The sequence below is a fragment of the Loxodonta africana genome, chromosome X (genome assembly GCF_030014295.1).
Source record: "Loxodonta africana isolate mLoxAfr1 chromosome X, mLoxAfr1.hap2, whole genome shotgun sequence".
Lineage (NCBI taxonomy): Eukaryota > Metazoa > Chordata > Mammalia > Proboscidea > Elephantidae > Loxodonta > Loxodonta africana.
The window spans coordinates 20169390-20195769 of record NC_087369.1 but is presented as its reverse complement, the minus strand read 5'-3'; the positions used below and the strand labels follow the sequence as shown (position 1 = coordinate 20195769).

Here is a 26380-nt window from a genome sequence, read left to right as displayed (position 1 = left end):
ACCATTTTGTTCCCACCAGTCAAGTTGTATGCATACAAAGAATCAGTTGTGTTTACTCCAGACATACTGGTTATTTTAATTAATACAATTAAATATCATATAAAACAATGAAATATTATTTTTAAGAGAGTTGTTTATAAGAAAACAAAGTTGAATACTTTGGAAAGACTTAATAAAGGCAAGCCACTAAAAATATTGATGTCTAATCAAGTGTGAGTGGGACAAGTATACAACACTGGTGGGGGAGGGGCGGTGGTGGTGACAAACAAATTCTGACGGACACCGCACTGAGATTGCTTCGCAAATGTTTTTAAGCTTGTGTTTCACTTTAAAGAAACTGACGCAGAATATCAGAGTTGATGCATTATGGTTATTTCAGAATAACCAGTCAGAACTTTAACCAAAAGATCAGTATTTAAAGGATCTTGAGCCTACTTCTAAAGACTGGTAATATACATTAACATGCTTCAAGTTAAAATAAATTGTTTAAAATATGTAAGCATCATTTTTTATGATTCTCCACTTAAACTGTCTTTCTGCAATTATCAAATGCATCCTGTTGTTGTTGTTAGGTGTCACCGAGTTGGCTCAGGCTCATAGCGCGACCCTAAGTACAGCAGAATGAAACACTGCCCAGTCCTGCGCCATGCTCACAATCACTGTTATGCCTGAGTTCACTGTTGCAGCAACTGTGCCAATCCATCTCACTGAGGGTCTTCCTCTTTTTTGCTGACCCTCTACTTTAACAAGCATGATGCCCTTCTCCAGGGACTGGTCCCTCCTGATAACATGTCCAAAGTATGTGAGACAAAGTCTCGCCATCCTTGCTTTTAATGAGCATCCTTGCTGTACTTCTTCCAAGACACGTTTGTGCATTCTTCTGGCAGACCATGGTATATACAATATTTTTCTCCAACATCATAATTCAAATGCATCAATTCTTCTTCAGTCTTCCTTATTTATTGTCCAGCTTTCACATGGATAGGAGGCAACTGAAAACACCATGGCTTGGGTCAGGTGCACTATAGTCCTTAAAGTGACACCTTTGCTTTTTAACATTTTAAAGACGTCTTTTGCAGTAATGTGCCCAGTGCAACGCGTCGTCTGATTTCTTGACTGCTGCTTCCATAGTCATAGATTGTGGATTCAAATAAAATAAAATCCTTGACAACTTCAATATTTTCTTCGTGTATCATCATGTCGCTTATTGGTCCAGTTGTGAGGATTTTTGTTTTCTTTTTGTTGAGGTGTAATCCATACTAAAGGCTGTGGTCTTTGATCTTCATCAGTAAGTGCTTCAAGTCCTCTTCACTTTCAGCAAGCAAGGCTGTGTCATCTGCATATCACAGGTTGTTAATGAGTCTTCCTCCAATCCTGATGCCACATTCTTCTTCATATAGTCCAGCTTCTTGGATTATTTGCTCAGTATACAGATTGAATAAGTATGGTGAAAAGATACAACCTGTCGCACACCTTTCTTGACTTCAAACCATGTAGTGCCCCCTTGTTCTGTTCAAATGACTGCCTCTTGGTCTATGTACAGCTTTCTCATGAGCACAATTAAGTGCTCTGGAATTTCCACTCTTCACAGTGTTATCCATAATTTGATATGATCCACAGTTGAATGCCTTTGCATAGTCAATAAAACACAGGCAAACATCTTTCTGGTATTCGGCCAGGATCCATCTGACATCAGCAATGATATTCCTTGTTCCATGTCCTCTTCTGAATCTGGCTTCAATTTCTGGCAGTTCCCTGTCAATGTACTGCTACAACCGCTTTTGAATGATCTTCAGCAAAATTTTACTTGCGTGTGATATTAATGATATTGCTTGATAATGTCCACATTCTGCTGGATCGCCTTCTTTGGGTAGGTACAAATATAGAAACTCTTCCAGTCGGTTGGCCAGGTAGCTGTCTTCCAAATTTCTTGGCATAGACGAGTGAACACTTCCAGCGCTGCATCCGTTTGTTAAAACATCTCAATTGGTATTCAGTCAATTCCTGGAGCTTTGTTTTTGTACTAATGACTTAAGTGCAGCTTGGACCACTTCCTTCAGTACCATCGGTTCTTGATCATATGCTACCTCCTGAAATGGCTGAACATTGACCAATTCTTTTTGTTACAGTGACTCTGTGATTCCTTCCATCTTCTGGGTCGTTTAATATTTTCCCCATAGAATCCTTCAATACTGTAACTCAAGGCTTGAATTTTTTCTTCAGTTCTTTCAGCTTGAGAAATGTAAAGCATGTTCTTCCCTTTTGGTTTTCTATCTCCAGGTCTTTGCACATTTATTTCATTATAATACTTTCTCAAGCTGCCCTTTGAAATCTTCTGTTCAGCTCTTTTACTTCACCATTTCTTCCGTTTGCTTTTGCTACACTATGTTCGAGAGCAAGTTTCAGAGCCTCTTCAGACATCCATTTTAGTCTTTTCTTTCTTTCCTGTCTTTTTAATGACTTGTTTTCTTCATGTATGATGTTCTTCTATAACTCATCTGGTCTTTGGTCATTAGTGTTCAATTTGTCAAATCTATGCCTGAGACGGTCTCTAAATTCAGATGAGATATAGTCAAGGTTGTACTTTGGCTCTCGTGGACTTGTTCTAATTTTCTTCAACTTCACCCTGAACTTGTATATGAGCAATTGATGATCTGTTCCACAGTTGGCCCCTGGCCTTGCTCTGACTGATGATATTGAGCTTTTCCATGTCTCCTTCCACAGATGTAATCAAATTGATTCTTGTGAATCTCATTTTTTTTAGAGCCACCATTTTGTTGTTGAAAAAAAGTGTTTACAATGAAGAAGTCATTGGTCTTGCAAAATTCTATTATGCAATCTGTTTCTATCACCAAGGCCATATTTTCCAACTACCAATCCTTCTTCTTTGTTTCCAACTTTCACATCCAAATCGCCAGTAATTATCAATGTGTCTCCAATGCACGTTTGATCTATTTCAGACTGCAGAAGTTGGTAAAACTCTTCAATTTCTTCATCTTTGGCCTTAGTGGTTGGTGCGTAAATTTGAATAATAGGCGTATGGAAATTATCCTATCACTGACAGCATTGAACTTGAGGACAGATCTTGAAATGTTCTTTCGGACAATGAATGTGACACCACTTCTCTTCAATTCATCATTCCTGGCATAGTAGGCCATACGACTGTCCAATTCAAAATGGCCAATACCAGCCCGTTTCAGCTCACTAACGCCTAGGATGTTGAGCTTTATGCTTTCCATTTCATTTTTGACAACTTCCAATTTTCCTAAATTCATACCTCATACATTCCACGTTCTGATTATTGATGGATGTTTGCAGCTGTTTCTTCTCATTTTGAGTTGTACCACATCAGCAAATGAAGGTTCTAAAAGCTTGACTCCATCCACATCACTAAGGTTGAGTCTACTTTGAGGAGGCAGCTCTTCCCCAGTTGTATTTTGAGTGCCTTCCAACCTCAGGGGCTCATCTTCTAGCACTACATCCACCACGTATCTGTCACCTTGTTGCACTGTGGTGGTTTGCGTGTTGCTGTGATGCTGGAAGCTTTGCCACCAGTATTTCAAATACCAGCTGGGTCACCCCTGGAGGACAGGTTTCAACAGAGCTTCCAGACTAAGACAGACTAGGAAGAAGGACCCAGCAGTCTACTTCTGAAAAAATTAGCCAGTGAAAAACATAGCAGTGGAACACTGAATACATAGGAGGTCTCAAATGCACAAGGGATTAAAAGGGCTTTGTATTACAGAAAATAAATTGTACTTTCCATTTCATATTCAACTCTAAATGCCTCAGTGGCAGAGATTACTGTCCCTCAATATCCACTCTTCCCTCAGTCCACAGTAATACAATTTTTAAGTGGACTCATAAGTGCCATGAAGACTACATTTCCCAGACTACATTTTGCAGCTAGTATGGCCATCCAACTAAGGTCTGGCCAATTAGATATGATGGCTAGAGCTCTATCTTGGACTTCAAAGACAAGGGCCACATCTCAGAGGTGGTGGAGCAGAAGGACAGAAGCAACCTGGGCCTCCTACAACCATGAGCAAAGCTGTCATACCAGTCCTGTACTGCCTACATTTGTATTTGCACGTGAGAAATAAATTTCTATTTTGTTTAAGCCACTGTAATTCTAGATCTATGGTACCAATGCAGCGAAACAGAAGTCTTCTGGCTCCCCCCTCCACCTTTTGCTCTCTCCTCTATGTTTCTTTAAAGTGAAGCAAGAGCTTAAAGACACTGGAAAGCAAACTCAATGCAGTATCCTTCAATATTTATGTTTATCACCACCACTACCCCTCCCTGCCAATGTTTTATACTTGTCTCATTCACACTTGATAAGTTCTAGCTCCTTGACAAGGTTTTCTCCAGTTGTCTTCCTGTGCTCGTTGATCTACTATTTCTCAGAACTTCGCCTAATGGGCAACTGTGGGCTCTGAGGGGCAGGTGACATATTAAAAATCAATGTTTTAAAAATTAATGGAGTAGAGTTGGTATGTAAGAGAGGTCTGAATGCTGAGTACCTGAGAAGATTATTAAAATGCTCTAAGGCTTGAGATAAGGAACTGTGCTTATCCAACTGTGCCAGTGGAAATAGAAAGGAAGGGATAGATTTGAAAATCTAGCAGTAATCTCTCTTAACTAAAATATATTGTTAAATCACCTATGTACCCAACACAGTTCATTTTGATTTAAAACTTTATCAGTTTATCATTCATTCATCCATATCAAATATGTATGATGCTTATTATGTCTTAGAACAGAACAATGATTACCAAAGGTGAGGTGGGAAAGTATTTTCCTCCTCTATCTTACTACCCCAAAGGAAGGAGGGGTCAGAATGACCTAGAATTTGGATACATGCCAACCCCTACCCCTCAGGACATCTTTCTCTTTTCCCTCCTGAGACTCATTGTCAATTATTAGCCACAGGCACTGCTGGGCAGATGTGATGGTCACCTTCCTCTTAAAAACCACAGGGCTGGGGGAAGAATGCCAGGCCTGGTGGTCAGAAGATTAGAGTCCTGGTAGCAGCTCTGCCACTTACCTACAGAGAGATCTCATACATATCAAATTGTCTCTTCCGGTGAGGAAATAGATTCACAGAGGTGATGTCTCCATTTTTTTTCCAGGCTAAATTGTTATTATCCATGAACAGGGCTTCGAACCAGTTCAGTCATGGCCAACGAAGAGTGACAGGAACAGACCCAAAATTTTACAATTTGGCAGATTTGGTACAGTACCCAGAATGGGAAAAATTACAGGTCCAAGTCCTGGAATGGGAGACTTGGAAGAGGCATAATGAGCCCTTTCAGGAGCCTGATACGTGAGACTGGATTACAGGCAGGAGTGTAGAAGAGTGACACACATTCCAAGTGGTGCAGTTGGCTCCCATCTTTGAGCAGGGCGGTGCTGCTTTAGACTGCTTAAAATCCGAGGGCAAGAGATTTGGTTGCTATGCAACATATACACGACTCTTATTCTCTAAGAGGAAGACTAAGTTTCTAATAGGGCTTAGGGCTCTGACCTGTAATTCTTCCCATTCCAGCTATCTTTCTGGTTCACCGTAACTTTAAAAATTTGGATCTGTTCCAGTGACGCTTTCTTGGTTGTAACTGAACCAAGCGGAACCAGTTCAAGCCCTGCCCATGAACATTCACCATGAGTCGAACAGAAATAAAAAAGATAATCTGAAAGAGATCTGTCACAATTTTATTATTTTGCAGTGAAAAATGGTAAACTGCATGATTATTTCTGACAACTGAAAAACAGCATCTGATTTTCCCTGAAATCCTAGCACAGCAATCCTTTCTTTTTTAATATTAATATTTTAGTTTTATTTTGGTGGGGAAGGTACCTTATGGCACCTTGACATTGACACAGGGAAAACAAAAAGAAAGAAATCTTAAAATAGATTTTGGAAGATAAACATAAAACAGTGATTTAAAACTGCGAGGAAGACTGGACTATAAGACATAAAATGATACTCGTGAAAAGAGTGCTTCTTAGCTCAAGTAGATACACGAGACTAAATGGGCAGCTCCTGTCCAGAGGCGAGATGAGACGGTAGAAAGGGACAGGAGCTGGTTGAATGGACACGGGAAACCTGGGGTAGAAAGGGGGAATGTGCGGTCACATTATAGGGAGAGCAACTAGAGTCACATAACAATGTGTGTATAAATTTTTGTATGAGAAACTAACTTGAGTTGTAAACTTTCACTTAAAGCACAATAAAAAAAAGTAACTGCAAAAAAAAAACTACAATGAACATTATATATTTTTCAAGTTGTTAGTAATAAAATTACTATACATATATTTTAATTTGAAAAATACTTTGTAAAGGCTCAATTAATTCAGAAGCCACATTGCTGGCCAGTCATCTTGGCAACACTGCTTTCCATTTTGTGATGATGACGGTGATACTCTACAATTTATGAGATTTGGAACTAACCTAAGGCAAATATAAACCTCTCCAAGTTTTAATCTTTAGAGAATAATACAGGAAATCAGCGGAGGCCAGCTATTTGCTCACTGAGGAAACCTCTGGTGCCTGTTTATTTTCCCATTGTTAAGGTACTGATTTGTTTAAGTTCTTGACAATAACCGAATGCTGTAGGTCAGCTACTCTCCAAGAAATTCATAAGCACACAATATTGATTACTATAGCACCCAACTGCCCTTAGTTTACATTAAAATTATAATTATTACTAGTAAAAAAAAAAAAAAAATTTTTATTCACATAAATAATGTGTCCACACATACAACACGCGTAGCGCACATATGAAAATAACGTGGGGGGGCTGCGCAGTTGGCAAAAATGTATAAAGTGTGCGTTATCTGTGTAAAAATATGATACCTGAAAATATGATAGAGAGTACTTTTTACAAAAAGTGCTACTGCAAGCGTGCAGACAACTTGAACAATGCATGCTTTTATTCTTTTCTCCTAGGCTTCCAAGTCCTTGCTTTTACTCTCATTTACCTCTTCAGACCTCGCCTTCCCTCCAGCATGTCTCCTTCCCTCAAATAAAGCCAAAGCATTGGCAAGTCACAAAAGGCTGCTTCCTGAGGCTGCTCCACTCACCACCCTCCTTTGGATTCAGACTGTGTCCTCTGCTTGCATGGCACCTTCCACACACCTCTGTCATCCAGTACTATCATCATCAATTTCCCTGTCCCACTCTGAGGCTTTGCTTTAGGTTTAATAAACGAAGTCTAAAAATTACTTATTGGACATAGATTCTAAGACTTCAGAAGCCAAATCGGTGCATTGTTGAAACCTAAAAAGTTTAAACTGTTAAGTTAAATTGTATGAAGTCATCAAATACATTTTAGTGCTTTTCATGATTATGGATAATACTTTCCTTTTTAAAAGTTCTTAAATTATGAGTATATTCACAAGTCATGTTAGATAATATTTCCTTCAATAATGTCAGAAACAGCCCAAAACAGAAGAATCAAGCAAATCTTCCTTGTGTCAATCAGTGACTTACTTTTTCAACGTACTCAAATACTAAGTACAATTTCCCTCTCCGACGAAAAGCCTCTTTCAGCTCCACAATGTTTTCCTGTTTGAGCGTACGAAGCATTTTAAGCTCTCGTAAAGTCGTTTCCTTGACTTCTTCATTTTCTAGAATGCAAACAATGGTGAATAGAGTAAAATTAAAGCTTTCAAACCACTATTCAAAGAATTCCAAGCACACTGACAACATACCAATTCCACCTTCCACTTTGAGTACTTCTGCATAAAAAGTCCAAGGATGGAACATTAAATAACACATTTTGTTGTTGAAAGGATCAAGAATAAGAAACTTAAAGAAGAAAAGGCTTACTTGACCAGCACGAACCTGATTTTCTGCTTGTATTTTCTCATATTACTTATTCCAAAGTATATATGTAAAATACACACGTGTAGGTGCAAGATATGAATCACTGTCATCTTAATGATACCACTACATAAGGGGAAGAAGGCTGTGTGTACCTAAGTGGAGTCCTGTGCAGCGTCTGTACCGGTTGATACTTTTACGGTTGGCCTGAAGCTTTGGCTTAAAAGAGCATTTCTACTCCTCCAGCTGCATGTGAGTCACCTTGGGGAACAGGGGACGTGGGCCAGGCATCCCAAGGCACCCTGAGGTCAAGTTTCAGGGAATTCTAAGAGTGTCTGATCTTCCCTGTGAACAGCAGCTGCTGTAGGTTCCTGCTGTCATCCTGTGGCATGTCCATCTGCCCATCCCAGATGGTGTAGCTGTATTGCAATCAAGAACTTATGCTGAACTAATATATCCTTCCATACCATCAACCATCCATGATAACCTCCACAAACATGGAGGAAGAACAGAAGACAGATTAAGTCTAACGTATGAATTGGGGGTAGGAGGCAAAGAAGGTAATATTTTATTTTAAATGAGTTTTTATGATAGCTTTAGACTTAGCTGGGAAATTCTGACTACCATGTTTATGTACATACGTATAGGGGTACAGGTTTAGAATCTCTTATCTGCAGTTCCAAAATCCAAAAAACAGTCTAAAAACTGAAAGCTTTTTCTAAGTTTATGGTAAATTCATTTACAGGCAAAACTTGACCTGAACTGACATGAGGCCATTTACAGTCTTTGTTTACCCAATGTACTATGAATATTATGAATATTCATATGTTATCCTACAGAAATACCACTTGATTACAGGGTGCTAGAGTAACATGCCATATTTCCATTCTAAAACCCCCAAATTTATTAATTCTAAAAACACATTTGGCCCCAAGGTTTTGGCTAAGGGCCAAAATGCTAGCTAAGTCTAAGTGGTGTGATCCTCAGATTCAGGCATGTCTTGGAAAGTCTGGGGACGAAGAAAACGGAGCTTGGGGATGAAGGCAAGAAAGACTAATATGTCTTCTAGGAAGAATGCCTCCTAAGCGAGGTAAAAAAAAATGAGGAAAAAGAGGCTGAATGGGGACAAAAGGAGAGGGGGATTCTAATGCAGTACCAGGAGTACTTTTCAGATTAGTTTCTCTTTCAGTCCCTCTCCCAACCTCATTCAAACATGTGTTTAAAGAGGAGAGACGAATAAAATCACAGGCTTTGTAGCACCAGAATATCTGTAGCAAACAGGGAAACTAAAGTCAACACTCCTTTGACAACTTGTTACACAACTGAAGCGTTCTCACTACTTCAGCAATGATAATTGTTGGAGAATGCTGGAACACAGATCAGAAAAGAACAGAGAGAGAGAGAGATTGCCCATCAGAAGGCAAGAAGCAGCAGTAGGAAAGGCCAACAATGGCCTAAGTAGTAAACCAGGCCAGCCCACATAAGGGTGCTCAAGTCAGAGCTGGGTACATACAGACAAACATCAGGGGGAAAAAAGCATGAAACAATGGATGCCACCTACGTGTGTGTGTGTGTGTGTGTGTGTGTGTGTGTGTGTGAGAGAGAGAGAGAGAGATGTGATCAGAGGACCTCCCAAAGTGTCTCAGAGGATGGTAAGGGGGACACAGCACCAGCTGTTCTGCAAATTTGGGCTCAGCCAGAGAAATGGTGTCTTGTGAGTGTTAGAATGCTACTATAGCCCCAGCTGCTGAAGCCTAGGGAGCACAAGTCTTATAAAGAAGGATATACTGGAAATTCTCTTCTCTGATATCCCATCCAAGTCATTCTCAAGGCTGGGGTAATCAAACTAAAACTCACCTCTCTCTAAAAGACAGAATGCCACATAGATCTCAAGGAGAATCAGATGATCTTCTAACAAGGAAGTAATTCAGCAAGAGACAAACATACTGATTACTCGTGACCTGGTCCCTGCCTGCCTCTCCGCCCCATCTCATACCCCTCTCCCCCTCACTCACATTAGTCTTTCAGTCCCAAAATAGCCTCAACTTTTTTTTAACCCTTAGGGCCTTTATCATGTGTCTCCTCTGCCTAGAATGCTCATTCTACTACCCAGACTCTCCATGCTGGTTCCTTCGGCATTCAGTTTCAATGCTACTCCTCAAAAGGCTTTCCCCAACCACAAAGTCAGGTTGGGCCCCATCCCTACTACTCCTTGTCACAGTACTCTGGATTCTTCTTTCACAGGCCTTCTCACAATTTTTATTTGTATATTTGTCTGTTTCCTGGTTTACCATCTGAGTGGCCACCCCTGCTAAAACAAGAGCTCTAGGAGAACAGGTCTAAGATCTTTTGTTCAACAAGATACACCCAACCACCTAGGACAGTACCTGACACAAAGGAGGTGATCAATAAATACTTCCCACATGAATGCTTTCACTGGTACCACGAGGTGCCTTTGCTCATCTATGGCTACACCCAACCAAACTCACTGCCGTCAAGTCGATTCCGACCCATAGTGACCCTATATGACAGAGTAGAACTGACCCGTAGGGTTTCCAAGGCTGTAATCTTTACAGAAGCAGACTGCCACATCTTTCTCCCACGGAGCAGCTGGTGGGTTTGAACTGCCAACCTTTTGGTTAGTAGCTGAGCCTTAACTACTGCACCTCCGGGGCTCCCACATATGACTAGCTCTTTCTTATCCACTTAAGACAGAAAGAAGCAATGTAATGGCAAAACACAGGCACTGTACCCTCTCAGTTTTGAGCACAGTGGTTTCTCAAGTTCCTCCCTCTAGAACTTTGAAAAGGACTGCTTGTCAGGCAATAAAATGAACTGAATTTGACTTATTCTCCTCTGCTCCGGGTTGTCTTCTAGAATATGTGATTATGAAAAAAATGGAGGATCCAGAAGACTTAGAGCATTCAGCGTCAAGAATGAATATAAATATGCATAAATATATAGATATGTTGCTGTTGCTGCCATCAAATCGGTTCTGACTCAGAGTGACCCTATGTACAACAGAATAAAACACTGCCTTGTCTTGAGTATGAATAAATGTTGCAACAAAGTCACTAAGTAAATACGGCTGGTGTATCTTCCTAATCAAAATCTTGGTGAATTCTTGGTACCCAAAAAGCAACTGTAAAATGGGAGCTTTGTATTATTAGCAACTTGTGGCAGTTTCGCTTTGCTAACTGACCAAGTGCTATTTCAGAGTGGCCAAATCAGAATGGCTTTAGCAAAAGGAACATTGGAGTATGACTTGGGAGACCTAGATTTTAGAACCAGCCTTTTAACCAACTAACAGTGTTTGACTTTGGTCACAACATTTACTTGTCATCTGTAAAATAAATGGGCTGTGCACGTGCACACACACACACACACACACACACACAAATCCTCTGACCTTTTCCAAATCTACTAATCTATGATTCCTTTCATTAAAATCTTATTGATTATGAGTCTAAACTGCACGGAATTTTGGCACTTTTGTTATATATACATCATTCAAATCTATATTGACTCCACTTAACAACGGCTACAGAGAAGAAAAATGAATCTTCAAAAAGCAGCTCACAAAATCACCAAGCATGTAGTGTCAAAACAACCTCTTTCGAGTAGCCTATCTTTTTCCTGAAATGAAAACTTCTCTAATTTATGTGAGTCATGGGTATTAAAAGTTGAGGTAAGCCCTTCAGCACTAAGACTATAATGACTGGAAAAAGACAGGAAGTGGCTTTATTAATCGCCTAAGTGCAAGCAAAATATACAATCTTCATTATTGGCTATATCCTGTCATTTTTGTCTCTCTAAGTACTTTTAAGGCCTTCCCTGTACTTAGAATGAAAATTGTGGCACTTAACAATCAGGTGATGGGCAAAAGGAATGCACATTCCACAGACACATGAATATCTCCTCAGAGGTTCAGGAAGTAGCAAGATGCTTCAATGAAGTCTTTTTTTTTTTAAAAGATAGTAGAACAACCCACTGAAATGAGAACAAAAAACACAACATGCTAGCTGAAATAAGCCTTGTGGATTATTTATTTAGCTCCCCTAGTTTAAAAATGAAGAAGCCAAGCCTAGAAAGTGTGGTGTGATGGATTGCTTTTTTGTGGCCTCTACTGCCATGGTCTTGTAACTCTCACCCAAGTGATGGGACAGGACTGTGCAAATAAGGGTAACTGTAGTCCACCAAAAGGATTGGTCAGTTTTGTCATCATGTTAGGTTTAAAATGTGCCATCCCAGAGGCGGGAAAGAGAGAATCTCACCACCACCAAGGAAGAGGGGCCAAGAGCTGAGCATGTCCTTTGCCCCTGGGATCCCTGTACTGAGAAGCTCCTGGAACCAGGAGAGAGGGAAAGAGGAGAAGAAAGGGGTGGAGGCGGGGGGGAGAGAGAGAGAGAGCTGTAACACTGAAGACAGCAAGAAACGGTGGCAGAGAAACGGTGGCAGAGAAATGGCGGCAGGAGAGACCGGCAGTAGACAGCCCAGCAGGCTTCCTGGCCCATAGAATGAGAAAGCTGAGTGCCTCTGAGCAGGAGGTTTGCTGGAGGAGTAGGGTGCCTCCAGGTACCTGTTGGAGCTAGGTCTGCTGGCCCATGCAGCTAGAGACTGAGACTTACTGGCGGAGTGAGGTACCTTTGGGCACTTATCAGCAGAGCTTAAAGAGCTTTGTAACACTTGCTGGAGCAGGGCAGAGGCCGAAGGGCCAAAGAGAGACCTGGCTGTGGGCATGGCTGGGAAGAGGCTGTCCTGATGGAAGAACTGTATCCTGAGTGTTCCTGAGCCTGAATTGTAAATGTTACTTCCCTAATAAACCACATAATTTTGAGTACTATCTGTGAGTTCTGTGTGGCCATCGCAATCAAATATCAAACTCAGCAGAGCAGCAGAGTGCTGTGGGAGGGACGGTTGGTGTCAGAATTGGTAAAGATGGCAGAGAAAGGAGGCATGTCTGACCTCTGCCTCATAGGAATCAGCCCCACCAACCGCTCTGCAGGAGAAAGGTGTGGCAGTCTGCTTCCATGAAGATTACAGCCTTGGAAACTCCACGCGGCAGTTCTACTGTGTCCTATAGGGTCACTATGAGTCAGAATAGACTCGATAGCAACTTTTTTTTGTTTGTTTGTTTTTTAACTGCCTAACTAAGCAGCAGAGCAGCACAGTACGGGTGGAAGAGTTCAATGAAGATCTTGGGGGCTGCGTTTTAGTCTCAGTTAGTCACACACTAGCTGTGTAACTTGGGGCCCTGGGTTCCTCATCTGTAAATTGGGGTGGGTCTATACTACATGATGCTGAAGGTTCCTTCAAGCTCTAAGAGTCTATAATTTGACGTAATGCCTGCTTACATGCATGCTGATCTACCTTGTCACCTGGGTATTTGGCTAAATGCATATAGCAACTCTTACAAAGTTATATGTGTATATACACATACAAAAAAACTAAACCAAATTCATTGCCGTCTAGTCAATTCCAACTCATAGTGACCCTATAGGACAAAGTAGAACCGCCCCAAAGGGTTTACAAGGAGGGCCAGGTGGATTCGAACCGCCAACCTTTTGTGTAGCAGCTGTAGCTATTAACCACTATGCCACCAGGGGTTCCATGCACACACACACACACACACACACACGTCTATATGTCTATCTATCATCACCTATTGAATGGTAACTAAATGGTACAGGAGAAAACAAAAATGACCTACTTCTACAGCTTGCCAGTAAGGCTGGTTAACACACCTACAAATCAAGGACGGAGATTCACTAAAGTAAAAGAGAACAACTTTTAAGAAGTTAAGAGAAAGAGCACAGGAGCAAAAGAAATTCAAAGATAAATAAGTGATGAAAAGAGAAAACCTAAAGATGAGCAGATCCTCTATTTTTAAAGAACTGTGGGCTTGGAAAAAAAATTCAGAAATAGCTGTAACCTACTTTATGAAAGCATAAACCTGATATTCCTGTGTAGCCAAAGCAGCTAAAAAAGAAAATGAAAAAGGACCTTTAAACAGGTATACTTGAACAAGTATACTATTCCTGTACAAAACCATGGGGGTACCATGTTTGAGTGTGGTTGCCCTGACTGAAGAAGGAATATCAACAGGAGGGAAATTAACATGACCTGGAAAGGGGGCGGGGTGGTGGTGGTGGTGGTGGTGGTGGTTTTTGAATGATGCTGCTGTTGTCATATATACTAAAATAGATGAAACTCCTTAAATCTTCAGAGATGAAGGCCAGGTAAAAGCACAATGGGAATTAAATCATGAAAGGTATGACAAAAGCAAAACCCAAAATGTTCGCCAAATCCCAGAATTCCTGAAACTTCAAAGAGCTCCGTTTTGTACATTAAAAGATGGTGTGGTGAAATCATGACTAGCCAGAAGGCTCAAGCATAGTATACCTCCGTTAAGTGAATTCTCTGTCTGACCAAGGCTTGGAAATTTTGTTTCAAGGCCCCTCTTAGAGAGAAGCCAGGCTCTTGATTTAAGGTCCAAAGGTTGCAAGCTCTTGTTTTGTACCATTATGCAAAATAAGAGAGCAGAGTGCCCCTGATCCAGAGAGCAGTATAGAGTTTTCTAGTGTCTGGGTAAAAATAAGGACAAAATAAATTGCACAAAGAACAGATAGTAATTAAATATTTTCTGATAATTAAGAAGAATAAATATGTCCATTCTCTCAAAATATTTATCTATAAAAAACATAAGCACACAATTAAAAAAAAACATAAGCAGCAGCAGGATACAAAATACAAAGCAATTTTATCTTATGTGAAAGCAGAGACACAGCCTAGATCCCATTTTAGATGTGGGTTGCTACACAGCACCCTCAGAGTCTGGCTCCTTGCCATGTACCGAGGCCCAGAGACAAGTAGGAGGAAGGAACCCCCTTCACCCCATCATTTGTACATTCCGGGAAAGACTGAAAAGAAGGAAAAGGTGTTGCCATCAGGGATTCAAATGTATGTCAAAAATAAATTCTAGACCACAAGCTCTCCTAAAGTAAAGGTTGAACAGACAATATTTTTAACTCTTTCTGGTTCAAAGCTATCTAGTCTAAATTAGTGCTCTTCGATTATTTAATAAATTGAAGACATAGACACTTGTACATGTGTGTGAGAGAGAACTAATGATGCAACGGTGACAGGAGATTATCTTCTGAATATCAAATCTCATTGTAGAAGACTGGAATTATAGAACTCATACCCCGTTTGCCATGGAGGCAATTCCGACTCATAGCGACCCTACAGGACAGAGTAGAACTGCCCATAGGGTTTCCAAGGAGCAGCTGGTGGATTCAAACTGCCAACCTTTTGGTTAGCAGCCAAGCTCTTAACCACTGCACCACTAGGGCCCTGGAATTACAGGAAGGGTAGGAGAATTAGGCTAAACATATAATTATACATAGTCTGAAAAGTACCTTTTAACTAAATAATCTCTAGTATCTTTTTGGTTTGTGGTCATTTTCCTCTTCTCGGAAAATCCAAATACTGAGCAAAACTAATTCAATGGAGACTCCTCGGCTGGTTAGGTGTTTATTAGTAAATGTTTTTCTGTGGTAATTTACATTAATAGACAAATTTATAATACCGTCATTCAGGGTATCATTAAGAACTCATTATCTGAGAGTCCACATTTAAGATATATAAAGCAGCAGAAGTTATCATAACAAGAAAAGTAAACTAATGCAGTAATCTCTGATAAAAATCTGTCATCATTCAAGCGTTTCTCCCTTTTAAGACGAGCTTTCATCCTCACCTAGTAAGAACCATTGGCAAAGACACTGATAAACGATCTGATAGAGTTATACCAGCGAACAACTAGAGAATAAAAAACCTGACAAGAAAAAAGACATAACAGATGCTTCCAAACAGAAAGACGGGAATAGAAAAAAATAAAGAAAAAACTGATCAAGCCTTTGCATATTTTTTTGCATATACTTTTTAATGACCCTCTTTTTCATTGTGAAAGTCATTCACTGGCCTAGCCTACAGTTTTACTGTAAAAATCCCCCTCCTCCCAAAAGATAACACTTGATTTTTTCTTCTAATAGAACATGGTTGCTATTATAACCAAAACTGTGCTAACTATAAGATAAGCTTATTTTCATAATCTTAATTTCATTTCCCCAAGTTAAATATCCAATCTAACCTTTTATTTGCTACGTACTTTTGGTTTCCATTTTAAACAGTCATTTATTATTCTGAGATAATAAAGACCTCTCAAACTAAATCGTTGTCTACCCTGAAATACAGTTTCAAAACTGTTTTACACAAATTTATGGATACGTATGAATTTCCGAAGAAAGTACATTATCATGATCTTTTAAAACTAACAAAGGGCGATATATACGCTCACAAAATATCCCTTGATACCATCAAAGAGAGAATACTTGATTAGCTTGAACATGGGTCAGACCAAGTTCAGATTCTCTTTCAGCTTAACAGTGTTTTTACAGAATTATTTCATTATCTTCACAAAGATTTTTAAACATTGGATTTAGGAAAATCGCTATCATGTCCAAAGAAAAATTTTACAGAGTAACTAATTAAAGGGGTTAATGAGAACTACATGACAACAAGGGCACCGTTCTCACAAAACTCTGTTTGTTATAACTGGCCTGACTGAAATCTAAGATAAAACTGACACAGAATTAAATGGTTTACATAGGGCTTGAATGGACATTTTAACCTGTACTAGGCTATCTTTGTACATGTCACACTCCAAAAGCGTTGTTCATTACACACATTCCCTTTCTCCGCATTAAGCAAGATACTACCCTGGCAGGAGGAAGAGCGTAAAGATGGAAAAGAGGGCACTAGACCTCTCAGAGAGAACTGAAAACAGTAGGAAAGTGTATCTACAGTAGGACTGAAACTACAAAGTATATGAATATATGAGTAGGTCTTCAGATCATATCACAGAAATGTTTTGGAAGTGTCCCTCTAAAACTATGCTTAAGAGTTTCTACAAAGGTGTACAGAGAGCCTTGGTGACACAGTGGTTAAGCACTCAGTTGCTAACTATGAGGTCGGCAGTTCGAACCCACCAGTAGCTCCACAGGAGAAAGATGTGGGAGTCTGCTTCCTTAAAGACTGTAGTCTTCAAAACCCCATGGGGCAGTTCTACTCTGCCCTAGTGGGTCACTATGAGTCAGAACTGACTCATTGGCAATGTTTTTTTTTTTTAACAAAGGTGTACATCTCCAAGGTAGGTGATGAGGCTGTGTGCCTGTAGGGTATGTGATACACTATTGGTCTGGCAGGGAAGAGGGCAAAGCTGATTAATGTCTTGTAGGTTTAATGGAGTTAGGGCAGATCATATGTTTTCTGCAATGTCCAAGCCATTCATTTACTACCTAATGCTCCAGCTAGAAACAACCTCTCTTGCCTCAAAATTAACCAAATTCTATGCCTGACTGCTTTCTACTCTCTCTTGTAGTTATTTATTTACATGACTTAATTCTACTGATGGGCCATAAGCTTCCTGAAAAGTTATCCACACCTAATTTTTCTTCATAGCTCCTACCTGGCTCAGGGTTCAATGAATATTGATTCAATAGAATTGACGGCTACCCTGAGGGTCTCATAACCAGTCGCTGTCAAGTCGATTTCGACTCATAGCAACCCTGTAGGAGAGAGTAGAACTGCCCCATAGAGCTTCCAAGGCTGTAAAGTTTTACAGAAGCAGACTGCCCCATCTTTCTCCCATGGAGCGGTAAGTGGGTTCGAACTGCCGACTTTTCAGTTAGCAGCCAAGTGCTTAACCACTGCACCACCAGGGTTCCCTGTAGGCCTCATAAGACAGTTAAAAACACCATATAATTGAAGCTGAGAACTGGTATGCATTGACTAAAGATTGTGATCCATGTTTATACAATGGAAGGATATGGTGTTCAGGAAAAAAAAAAAAAGCTAAGGCTTACATGGCCTAGATTTGTACCGCTTAAAAAAAAAAAGTGGTGACAACGATTATTTTTGATCATAAGTCACTGATGTTTGACGATGTGCCTTCCAGGATGAATGCACAGCCAGAAGTCCTTTACACATATGTGAAGGCTGTGCTTTGATCGATTGTTGCAACCACTCCTTTTAGTAGAGCTCCATTTGTCTCTTGGCCACCTGTGGTCAGCCCAAAGTCACTGTTCAAAGAGCTCATTTTCAATGGTCTCATAATGGATTGGTCTGGGGCTACTGTTTCCTGTTAGACCACAGGTACACCATTTGAAGCCTCTTTTTTTTTTTTTTTTTTACCCAGAACAAGCTAAAAGTATATTTTTCTATTGCTTTCCCTTTAAGGCTGCCCAGACAATGGCTGCTGAAGTTTCCAGCTGATACGCATGTGCTCCACATAACCAGCACATCAGAGTTGCACCGCATCAAATACTATTGGATCTATCCTAGGACTTTTTTGTTTGTGATCCTTTTTGCTATTTAATGTTTGCTAAGTCTCTGGGGTGAGGGTGATGAAACTGTTCACAAATATAGAGGCTGATGACTTACAGGACTCTGTAAATGTCCACCAATGAAGGTAGGCTACGACTGCTACTTTCATACTTATAATTAGATAAGAAGGATGACGCTAGGCTGGTGCCTCTTACCCCTATAGCACTGTTCTTCAAACGGTGGGCTGTGACTCAGTTGTGTTGAAATCAACGTAATGGATCACAACAGGCATTTATATGAAAACAAATAGGACATAACCAAAAATGAAGAACCTCACATTAGTGAAATCAAGTAGTTTTGCGACAGTTTTGCTTCAGTTACATATAGTACATTATGTGTCTGGATACCGGGTAAGGGTGTGAAACATATTGCTACGTGGGTCTCTGGAAAAAAAAAAATTTGAAAAATGCTGCCTAGAACTTTTTAAAGGCCATGTGTGTCTTCATGATCACTTTTTCTGCTTGGCTTTCTCTGGATGGCCAACAGCCAGATATAAAACCTAATGAACTAATGAAATGTTTTCTTTTAAACTTTCTCGCCCAGCATGGAAAACCTGGTGCCTTAGTGCTTAAGAGTTCAGCTGTTAACTAAAAGGTCAGCAGTTCGAATCCACCAGGTGCTCCTTGGAAACTCTATGGGGCAGTTCTACTCTGTCCGATAGGGTCGCTATGGGTCAGAATCGACTTGATGGCAATAGGCTTGGTTTTGGTTTTTTTTGCCCAGCATAGGGTAATCTTAATACTCGATTTTAAATGGTTTGGATGTGTGACCAAAGCCTCCAAGTATATTTCTTCTCAAAAAAACCTTTATTCTCCCAAGGAGTTATTCTAAATATAAAATCATCCCCTCAATACTGTCTCATTCTAAATATAAAATCATCCCCTCAATACGTACCACCTATCCCTGCATTTCTAATGTTGACTAAGAAGCAGAGGTCACGGTAACCAATATGAAACCTTTCACACAGAGATCACAGTAACCAACATGAAACCTTTCATACAGTACTTGCTAGTTGTGTGAACCCACACAAGTATTTACTTCAAATCAGTTGTCTCACTTTAACAATGTTTACAAACAGCTTAGATAACATGCCTTTGGAGCAAATTTCCAATGTTGATTGTGCCTTAAAATACACGATGAATTTTCTAACACCATGAGATATGAAAAGATTCACATAAAAGGCATTAAAAGTTTCAAAGGAAGCATGATAATAAATAAGCTGTGTTTACCTGCTGAGATTGTGACTTTAAAATTTTAGGAAATGGCAGTCTAACCAGCTAGATCCCATTTCTTCCACACTCTTACTGACAAAAATGAAAATACAGGAAAAAAGAATATATATATATATACCTTCACTGTCCTTGAATTTCTTGATCGCCACAATTTCATGTGTTTCCTGCAAAAGAAAGAGGCAGAAGAAAAGTCATTTTTCCAATGTTTTTCAAATTGGGATTCTCAATTGTTTAGGAGTATATTCTGGAGCAGAGTAGCAAGAACCCAGGGTCAAAGATCATTCTCTTTCCCAGCCCCTCATATCTTGGTTCCAAAATTCTCTTTCTTATCCCCCTGAGAACACTGTCACAGAAGGAGAGGAAGAAAGCGGAAGGAGTGGGTGACAAAGAGCAGAGACGATAAAAGACCATGTATGAATGAGATGTATCAACATCTTCAGGCTACCTAAAAGTGCCAGGATGACTGAAGTAGACCCTCGGTTGTGCTGCCATCTGAAACCTAGGGAGACATTTCGACTGGGCTTCTAAAACCCACTGCCATCGAGTCGGTTACGACTCATAGCGACCCCACGGTTTCCAAAGCTGTAAATCTCTACAGAAGCAGACTGCCACATCTTCCTCCCGCAGAGCCACTGGTGGTTTCAAACTGCCGACCTTTTGGTTATCAATCAATCGCTTTAACCACTGTGCCATCTAAGACTAGAGAAAAGGCCTCTACAATACTTGGTAGTTGCTGGCAGCAGAATGCTTCTTCCAAGTTGCCTCTCTTCACTTCTCTTTTCCTAACAGACATATCCAGTTGGTCTCCAGCTCTTCTCTAATGATGGTCATTTCAAAGCCAAAGTCTGATAAACATCCCCTCACCAAATACCAATCACCACCTTCCCCCTGTCCTTTATCTCTCCTGAACTAACAGGAATAGTTTGTGAGCAGAATCCTACTTTCAACTAAAACATGACAAATCTTTTTTATTTTTTGGTTGAGACGAAAATAAGGGCTGGACAGGACATGGAAATGCTAAGAACTAAGTACCACTAGACTAAATAACTCAAGTCTGGCCTGCATACAACAAAAGGAATAAAAAACTTTTGGCAAAATAATGAATATAAAACCTTCAAAGCCAACATGTATGTCATAAAGAACGCCTTCCAAATGACTCAGGCCTACTCTTTCTTACTCTAAGTGGGTACACTTTCAGATCTGTAGGAGTAAATCTTTTAATAAAACATTGCCCCTGAATCAAAACAAAAGACTTTAAAAACGAACATAATAACAGGCAATAACCAACAGGGTACAAATCATCGACTTATGAAAAACATAACCTTTTCTTCCATGTCCTTTTAAAAGCGAGGAGAATCATGAAAGCAAAAAAAAACAAAAAACATTTTAATCATTACGCTGAAAGACAAACCTTGAGTCCTACGTCTGTAAATCAAAACTTTTGTTTCTCAATTGCCCATTATTAAAAAGGATGAAAACACCAGCTTCCATATCCATGTTACAGGGGAAACATTTTATCTAAAATTGCTAAAAGCTATTGAGGAGAAAGACACTCCTTAAAGGTACTATGTTTTTGTTTTCAATGAAGGAATAGATAGAATTGCGGGGTACGGACAACTTTTGGGGTACAACTTATTCGTTCATCATTGGTCTTCTGAAGTAAAGAGACCCAGTCTTCCAGGTACTTTCTGATATTGTAACTGCTGCACAGTGAAGTTCCATTACTAAGAAAGAACACTGAAATTTCCAAGTGATTTGAGGGATTATCTGCTAAAGTATTAGTACAGGTAGTACAAGGGTGACTCTTCGAGATATGCTGGTCTTGCTTCCACAAACTGATAGCATTTTCTTACCCTGCTCCTTTTCAAATGGCTCTCGTGAGTAGGTTAGCACCCTACTCATGGCACAACAGAAAGAACAAACCACATCTGGAAATTCCTCTCACTCCATTCACAGCACAAAGAAAGGGGGCATGAGAAGCTTTGGGGTAAAGCTCCTCACTTCTCAAACGAAAACGGTTCCAGGTAGTGTTTCCTCCTATACGTCACTCTAACTGAAAGACTTAGACATACAATTTTTGATTGCATCCTCGATGTTAAAACTTCTTCTGATTTTATAAAGATCTTGCTTACTTCAAAAATGTCCACTGATATGATAACAAATTTCAACTTATAGCTGGCAAAGTTAAAACACCTTGAGGAAAGAAATCAGTTTTTTTTTTTCCTTTTGGTATCTTACAAATACAATCTATTATGTTGATGCTGGAGAAGAATACTGAATATACCATGGACTGCCAGAAGAATGAACAAATCTGTCTTGGAAGAAGTACAGCCAGAATGTTCCTTAGAGGCAAGGATGGCAAGACTTCATCTCACGTACTTTGGACATGTTATCAGGAGGGACCAGTCCCTGGAGAAGGGCATTATGCTTTGTAAGATAGAAGGTCAGTGAAAAAGAGGAAGACCCTCAACGAAATGGACTGACACAGTGGCTGCAACAATGGGCTCAAACACAGCAAATATTGTGAGGATGGCACAGGACTGGGCAATGTTTTGTTCTGTTGTACATAGGTCAATATGAGTCAGAACCAACTCAGTGGCACCTAACAACAACAACAAATAAAATCTATTGTATAAAACAGTTGACGGAAAGGCATTCAAATAAAACGAAATGTTTATTATTGTTTCTATCCTTTTCACCAATACCATGGAAATCCTCTTTCTTCAAAACACACAACACACACACATTTATATTCGATATACTTTAATAAGAAAACCTGGTGGCATAGTGGTTAAGTGCTATGGCTGCTAACCAAAAGGTCGGCAGTTCAAATCCACCAGGCGCTCCCTGAAAATTCTATGGGGCAGTTCTACTCTGTACTATAGGGTCACTATGAGTCGGAATCGACTTGAGGGCAGCAGGTTTGGGTTTTTTTTTTAATGCTTCAATAACTTAAAGAGTGAAGCCAAATAGATGAAGTTTTTTACATAAAACCAATACAATGTTTGGGGGAAAACACATGCAATTAAGAGCAAAAGATAAGACGCCAGAAAGAATTTAACATTTCACTTTACTGCTTATAAAAATAATTCTCATTACAGAAAATATAAAAACAGTATAAAGAAAAAAGAATATCAAGAGTACAAAGAGTGTAAAAGGATTATAAAGAAGAAAACAAAAATTGTTCACACAAACTTTGCTAACATTTTGGCATATTTCCTTCCAGTAAATTTTTCTGAAATTGAATAATATTGTATACTGTGTTGTGTGCTGCTTCTCTTTCACTTGATATTATATAATGAACATTTTGATCTGTCTTTAAATAATTTTTAAAAACACCACTTTAATGGTTATCTAACCAGTCTACCAATGAACATATTTCAACATCTGCATCTTTACTTCCGTAGAGTAAACTCTGTAAGGGATATAATCTGGCCAAAGCGTATGAACATTTAAGGCTCTTAATACATAATGCCAAACTGATAAACAAAAATGTATCATTTCGTACTTTCCTTCAGCAGTACATGAGAACACCCACCCTGCAACCATTACCAACTTAGTGTAATGGTTATAATAATCATTTTTAAAAAAATCTTTGGAATTCAAAGAGATCAGAGAAGTTTTCTTCTATCAACTGGTAAGTAAAAATGAAATCTACTAAGGTTAATATTTTTCTTACTGATTCATGGATGTGAACCTGTTGCCCAATTTTGTTACAAATATTCTCCCCAAATTGCGTGGTCATTGAATGATTTATGGTTTTGTTGCTGAATATAACTTATTACACAGTCGATTGATACATGCTTTGTATTATATACACTGCTCAGAGTCCTTTCTTTAACCGAGTATAACATTTATGAGTCTTAATATTTAATGATTTAATTTCTTTCCATAAGTCTTTATCCATTTGTAATTTATTTTTAATATATTACAAAAAAATTTTTTTTTTATATTACGCTGTGAGGGAATCTAAGTTTAATATAATTCCTAAATACTGAAGCAATTTTCCCAATGCCCTTCACCATGGATTTTTAATTCTTTCTTTGTTATATACTAGCATCTTATATATACTCTAGATTTTTCAATTGGACCTTTCTATTCAATTCTATTAATCTCTCTGTTGATTCTTATGCCAGAATCAGTTTAAATGACTGTGACTTTAAACTGTTTTAAATTAATCTGGGATTACAGACCTTGATTCTTCTTACACCACTTTGTTAAATTCATTTTTGAGACTAAGTTTTGGCTTTTATATTTTATTTGTAATATTACACACATGAACTATTATATTTAATCTACATTTCTCTACATAATTAATTGGTTTCATTGTTTACCACCAGTTCTTTTTTACTATAGTTTCACATATTTGAATGTTTGATTTGCACTAATCTTTTGCTCTGCCAAGAGTGCACCTTTGAACGGTTTTCTGAGGAAGTACACTATTTTCCAAGTCTTTGCAAATCTAAATACCATCACACATGAATGGCAACTTGGCAAGCACAGAATTCTTGGGAAGGCAATCTTATATTCTCTACCATCTTCAGTCAGGATCACTGTGTAAGGCTGTGTGTACTGAAAAACCCTGGAAAATGCCGTTCATTCACATCACAGACATTGTAGATTTATATGTTTATTAAAGCAACTTTCCAGCAGACAGGAGTAAAGTGTCTTATTCTAACAACACCTGTGTATACTAAGATAACTTTCCAAGAAGAAAATTAAGGGTCTTCAAAGAAGACTATCAGGGCATTGCTGAGGCCAACAATGCCCTGATAGTCTTCTGATATTTAGTGTTGTAGAAGAGAAGTCTGAGGCCAATCTAGTTTTTGTTCCAATTAAATTCTTTGTCTAGATGATGTTAGGACTTTTCTTTTTCCTTGAAATAAAAATTAGAAATTATCAGAATAGGCAAAACCATAAAGACAGTAAAAAGATCAGTGGTTTCCAGGGGTCCTGGGGGTAGGGGGGTGGAGGGGAAGAATGGGATGAACACAGAGGATTTTTTAGGGCAGTGAAACTATTTTGATGGTAGACACACAACATTATGCATTTGTCAAAACCCATAAAACTATAAAACACAAAGTGTGAACCCTACTGTAAACCATAGGCTTTAGTTAATAATAATTTATCAATATTGGTTCATCAATTACAATAAATGTACCACAGGAATGCAGATGTTAATAATAGGAGAAAAAGTCTGTGTTGAGGGGAGAGGGTATATAGGACATCTCTGTACTTTTTGTACAATTTTTCTGTAAACCAAAAACTGTTTTAAAAAAAAATCAATAAAATATATCTACAAGTTGAACTTGTTGAACTAATATTACCTGGAGATCAATGAAATCAAAAGTTTTCTTCTACCAACCTTAAATGTTGTTTCTACTTCTATTTTTCTAATATTTTCTATTAGAAACCGTATTAACTTTTAGGTTAGATCTTTCATAATTGCTTTATGTTTTATTCACCACTGAATCATCAATGCCTAGAATAGCAGGCTATAGTAGGTCTTTAATCAACATCTAATGAATGCATGTTTTATGAGTGAATGATTCAAAATTGCTGTATCAACTTTGTTCTTTACTTCCTCTATTTTAGGTTTCTTTACACTCTTTCCTTGTCTCAGCAGGCTTTTGAGGGGGGGCCTTGTTTCAGCTCATTCTCTCTACAGAGATCATATCCTCCTGGTCTTCCTTCAGGAGATTAAGAAGATGTCATACCTTCATCTGCATGTTACAAAAAATTATTTTCAGAACTATGTCTTACATCAGAATCTTCCAAGGAACAGGCTTTTCATGGAGCTGGCACAGTGTTTAAGGGCTACGGCTGCTAACCAAAAGGTCGGCAGTTCAAACCCATCAGCCACTCCTTGGAAACCCTATGGGCAGTTCTACTCTGTCCTATAGGGTCACTATGACTTGGAAATGATGCAAAGGCAACCGTTTTTTCTTTTTTTAACTCATCCTTACTAAGATGGGAAGAGATCTACCAGGCATGGCAGCAAAAAGGGTAGTTGGATGTCTAAGCCACCTGAACTTCACAGATAGATTGATGTACCCAATCCCAAGCTGAAAACTTTGATTCCCAGCAAACCTTCTTGGGGTTGGCTGGTGCAAGGCTGGATCACCTGGGCAGGATTCTCTGAATAACTCAGGGCGCCACATGCTGCTTGCTTTTGACTGTACCGCACTTGGGACTACATTCCCTAGTACATCCTGTTCCACTACTCGTTTGTCACACGTTTCCACAGGTGACTAACAATCCTGGAATGCAACACACTTTTCCAACCCCTAGTTCCTACTTTCCTTATTATACTTGGGGAGTTTTGGTCTCTGGAACCACCACTCGCCTGTCAGGTTGTTGTACTGTGGTGACTTGCTTATTGCTGTGATGCTGGAAGCTATGCGACCATTATTGCAAATACCAGCAGGCTCACCTGTGGTGGACAGGTTTCAAGAGAGATTCCAGATTAAGCCAAACAAGGAAGAAGGACCTGGCGATCTACTTCTGAAAAAATTGGCCAGTGAAAATCTCCCGAATAGCAGGAGAACACTGTCTGATATAGTGCTGGAAGATGAGGCCCTCAGGTTTGATGGCACTCAAAACAGGACTGGGGAAGAGCTGCCTCAAAGTAGAGTCAACCTTAATAGCATGGATTGAGTAAAGCTTTAGGGACCTTCCTTTGCAGATGTGGCACGACTCAAAATGAGAAAAAGCAACTGAAAACATCCATGAGTAATCAGAGCATGGAACGTATGAAGCATGAATCTAGGAAAATTAGAAGTTGTCAAAAAATGAAAAAGAATGCATAAAGATTAATATCCTAGGCATTAGTGAGCTGAAATGGGCTGGTACTGGCCACTGTGAATAGAAAAATCATATG

General features: G+C 39.3%; 1 protein-coding gene across 2 annotated transcripts in view; it reads right to left on the bottom strand.

Annotated features, from left to right (window-relative positions):
* Positions 1 to 26380, bottom strand: part of CDKL5 (cyclin dependent kinase like 5) — a 252300-nt gene that overhangs the window by 52433 nt on the left and 173487 nt on the right. For both annotated transcript variants that reach the window (XM_064278058.1, XM_003416028.4), the window contains 2 exons: positions 19619 to 19664; positions 7493 to 7629 (listed from right to left, as the gene is read on the bottom strand). In XM_064278058.1, the coding sequence (XP_064134128.1) occupies positions 7493 to 7629; positions 19619 to 19664 (183 nt within the window). The remainder of the gene's footprint in view (positions 1 to 7492; positions 7630 to 19618; positions 19665 to 26380) is intronic.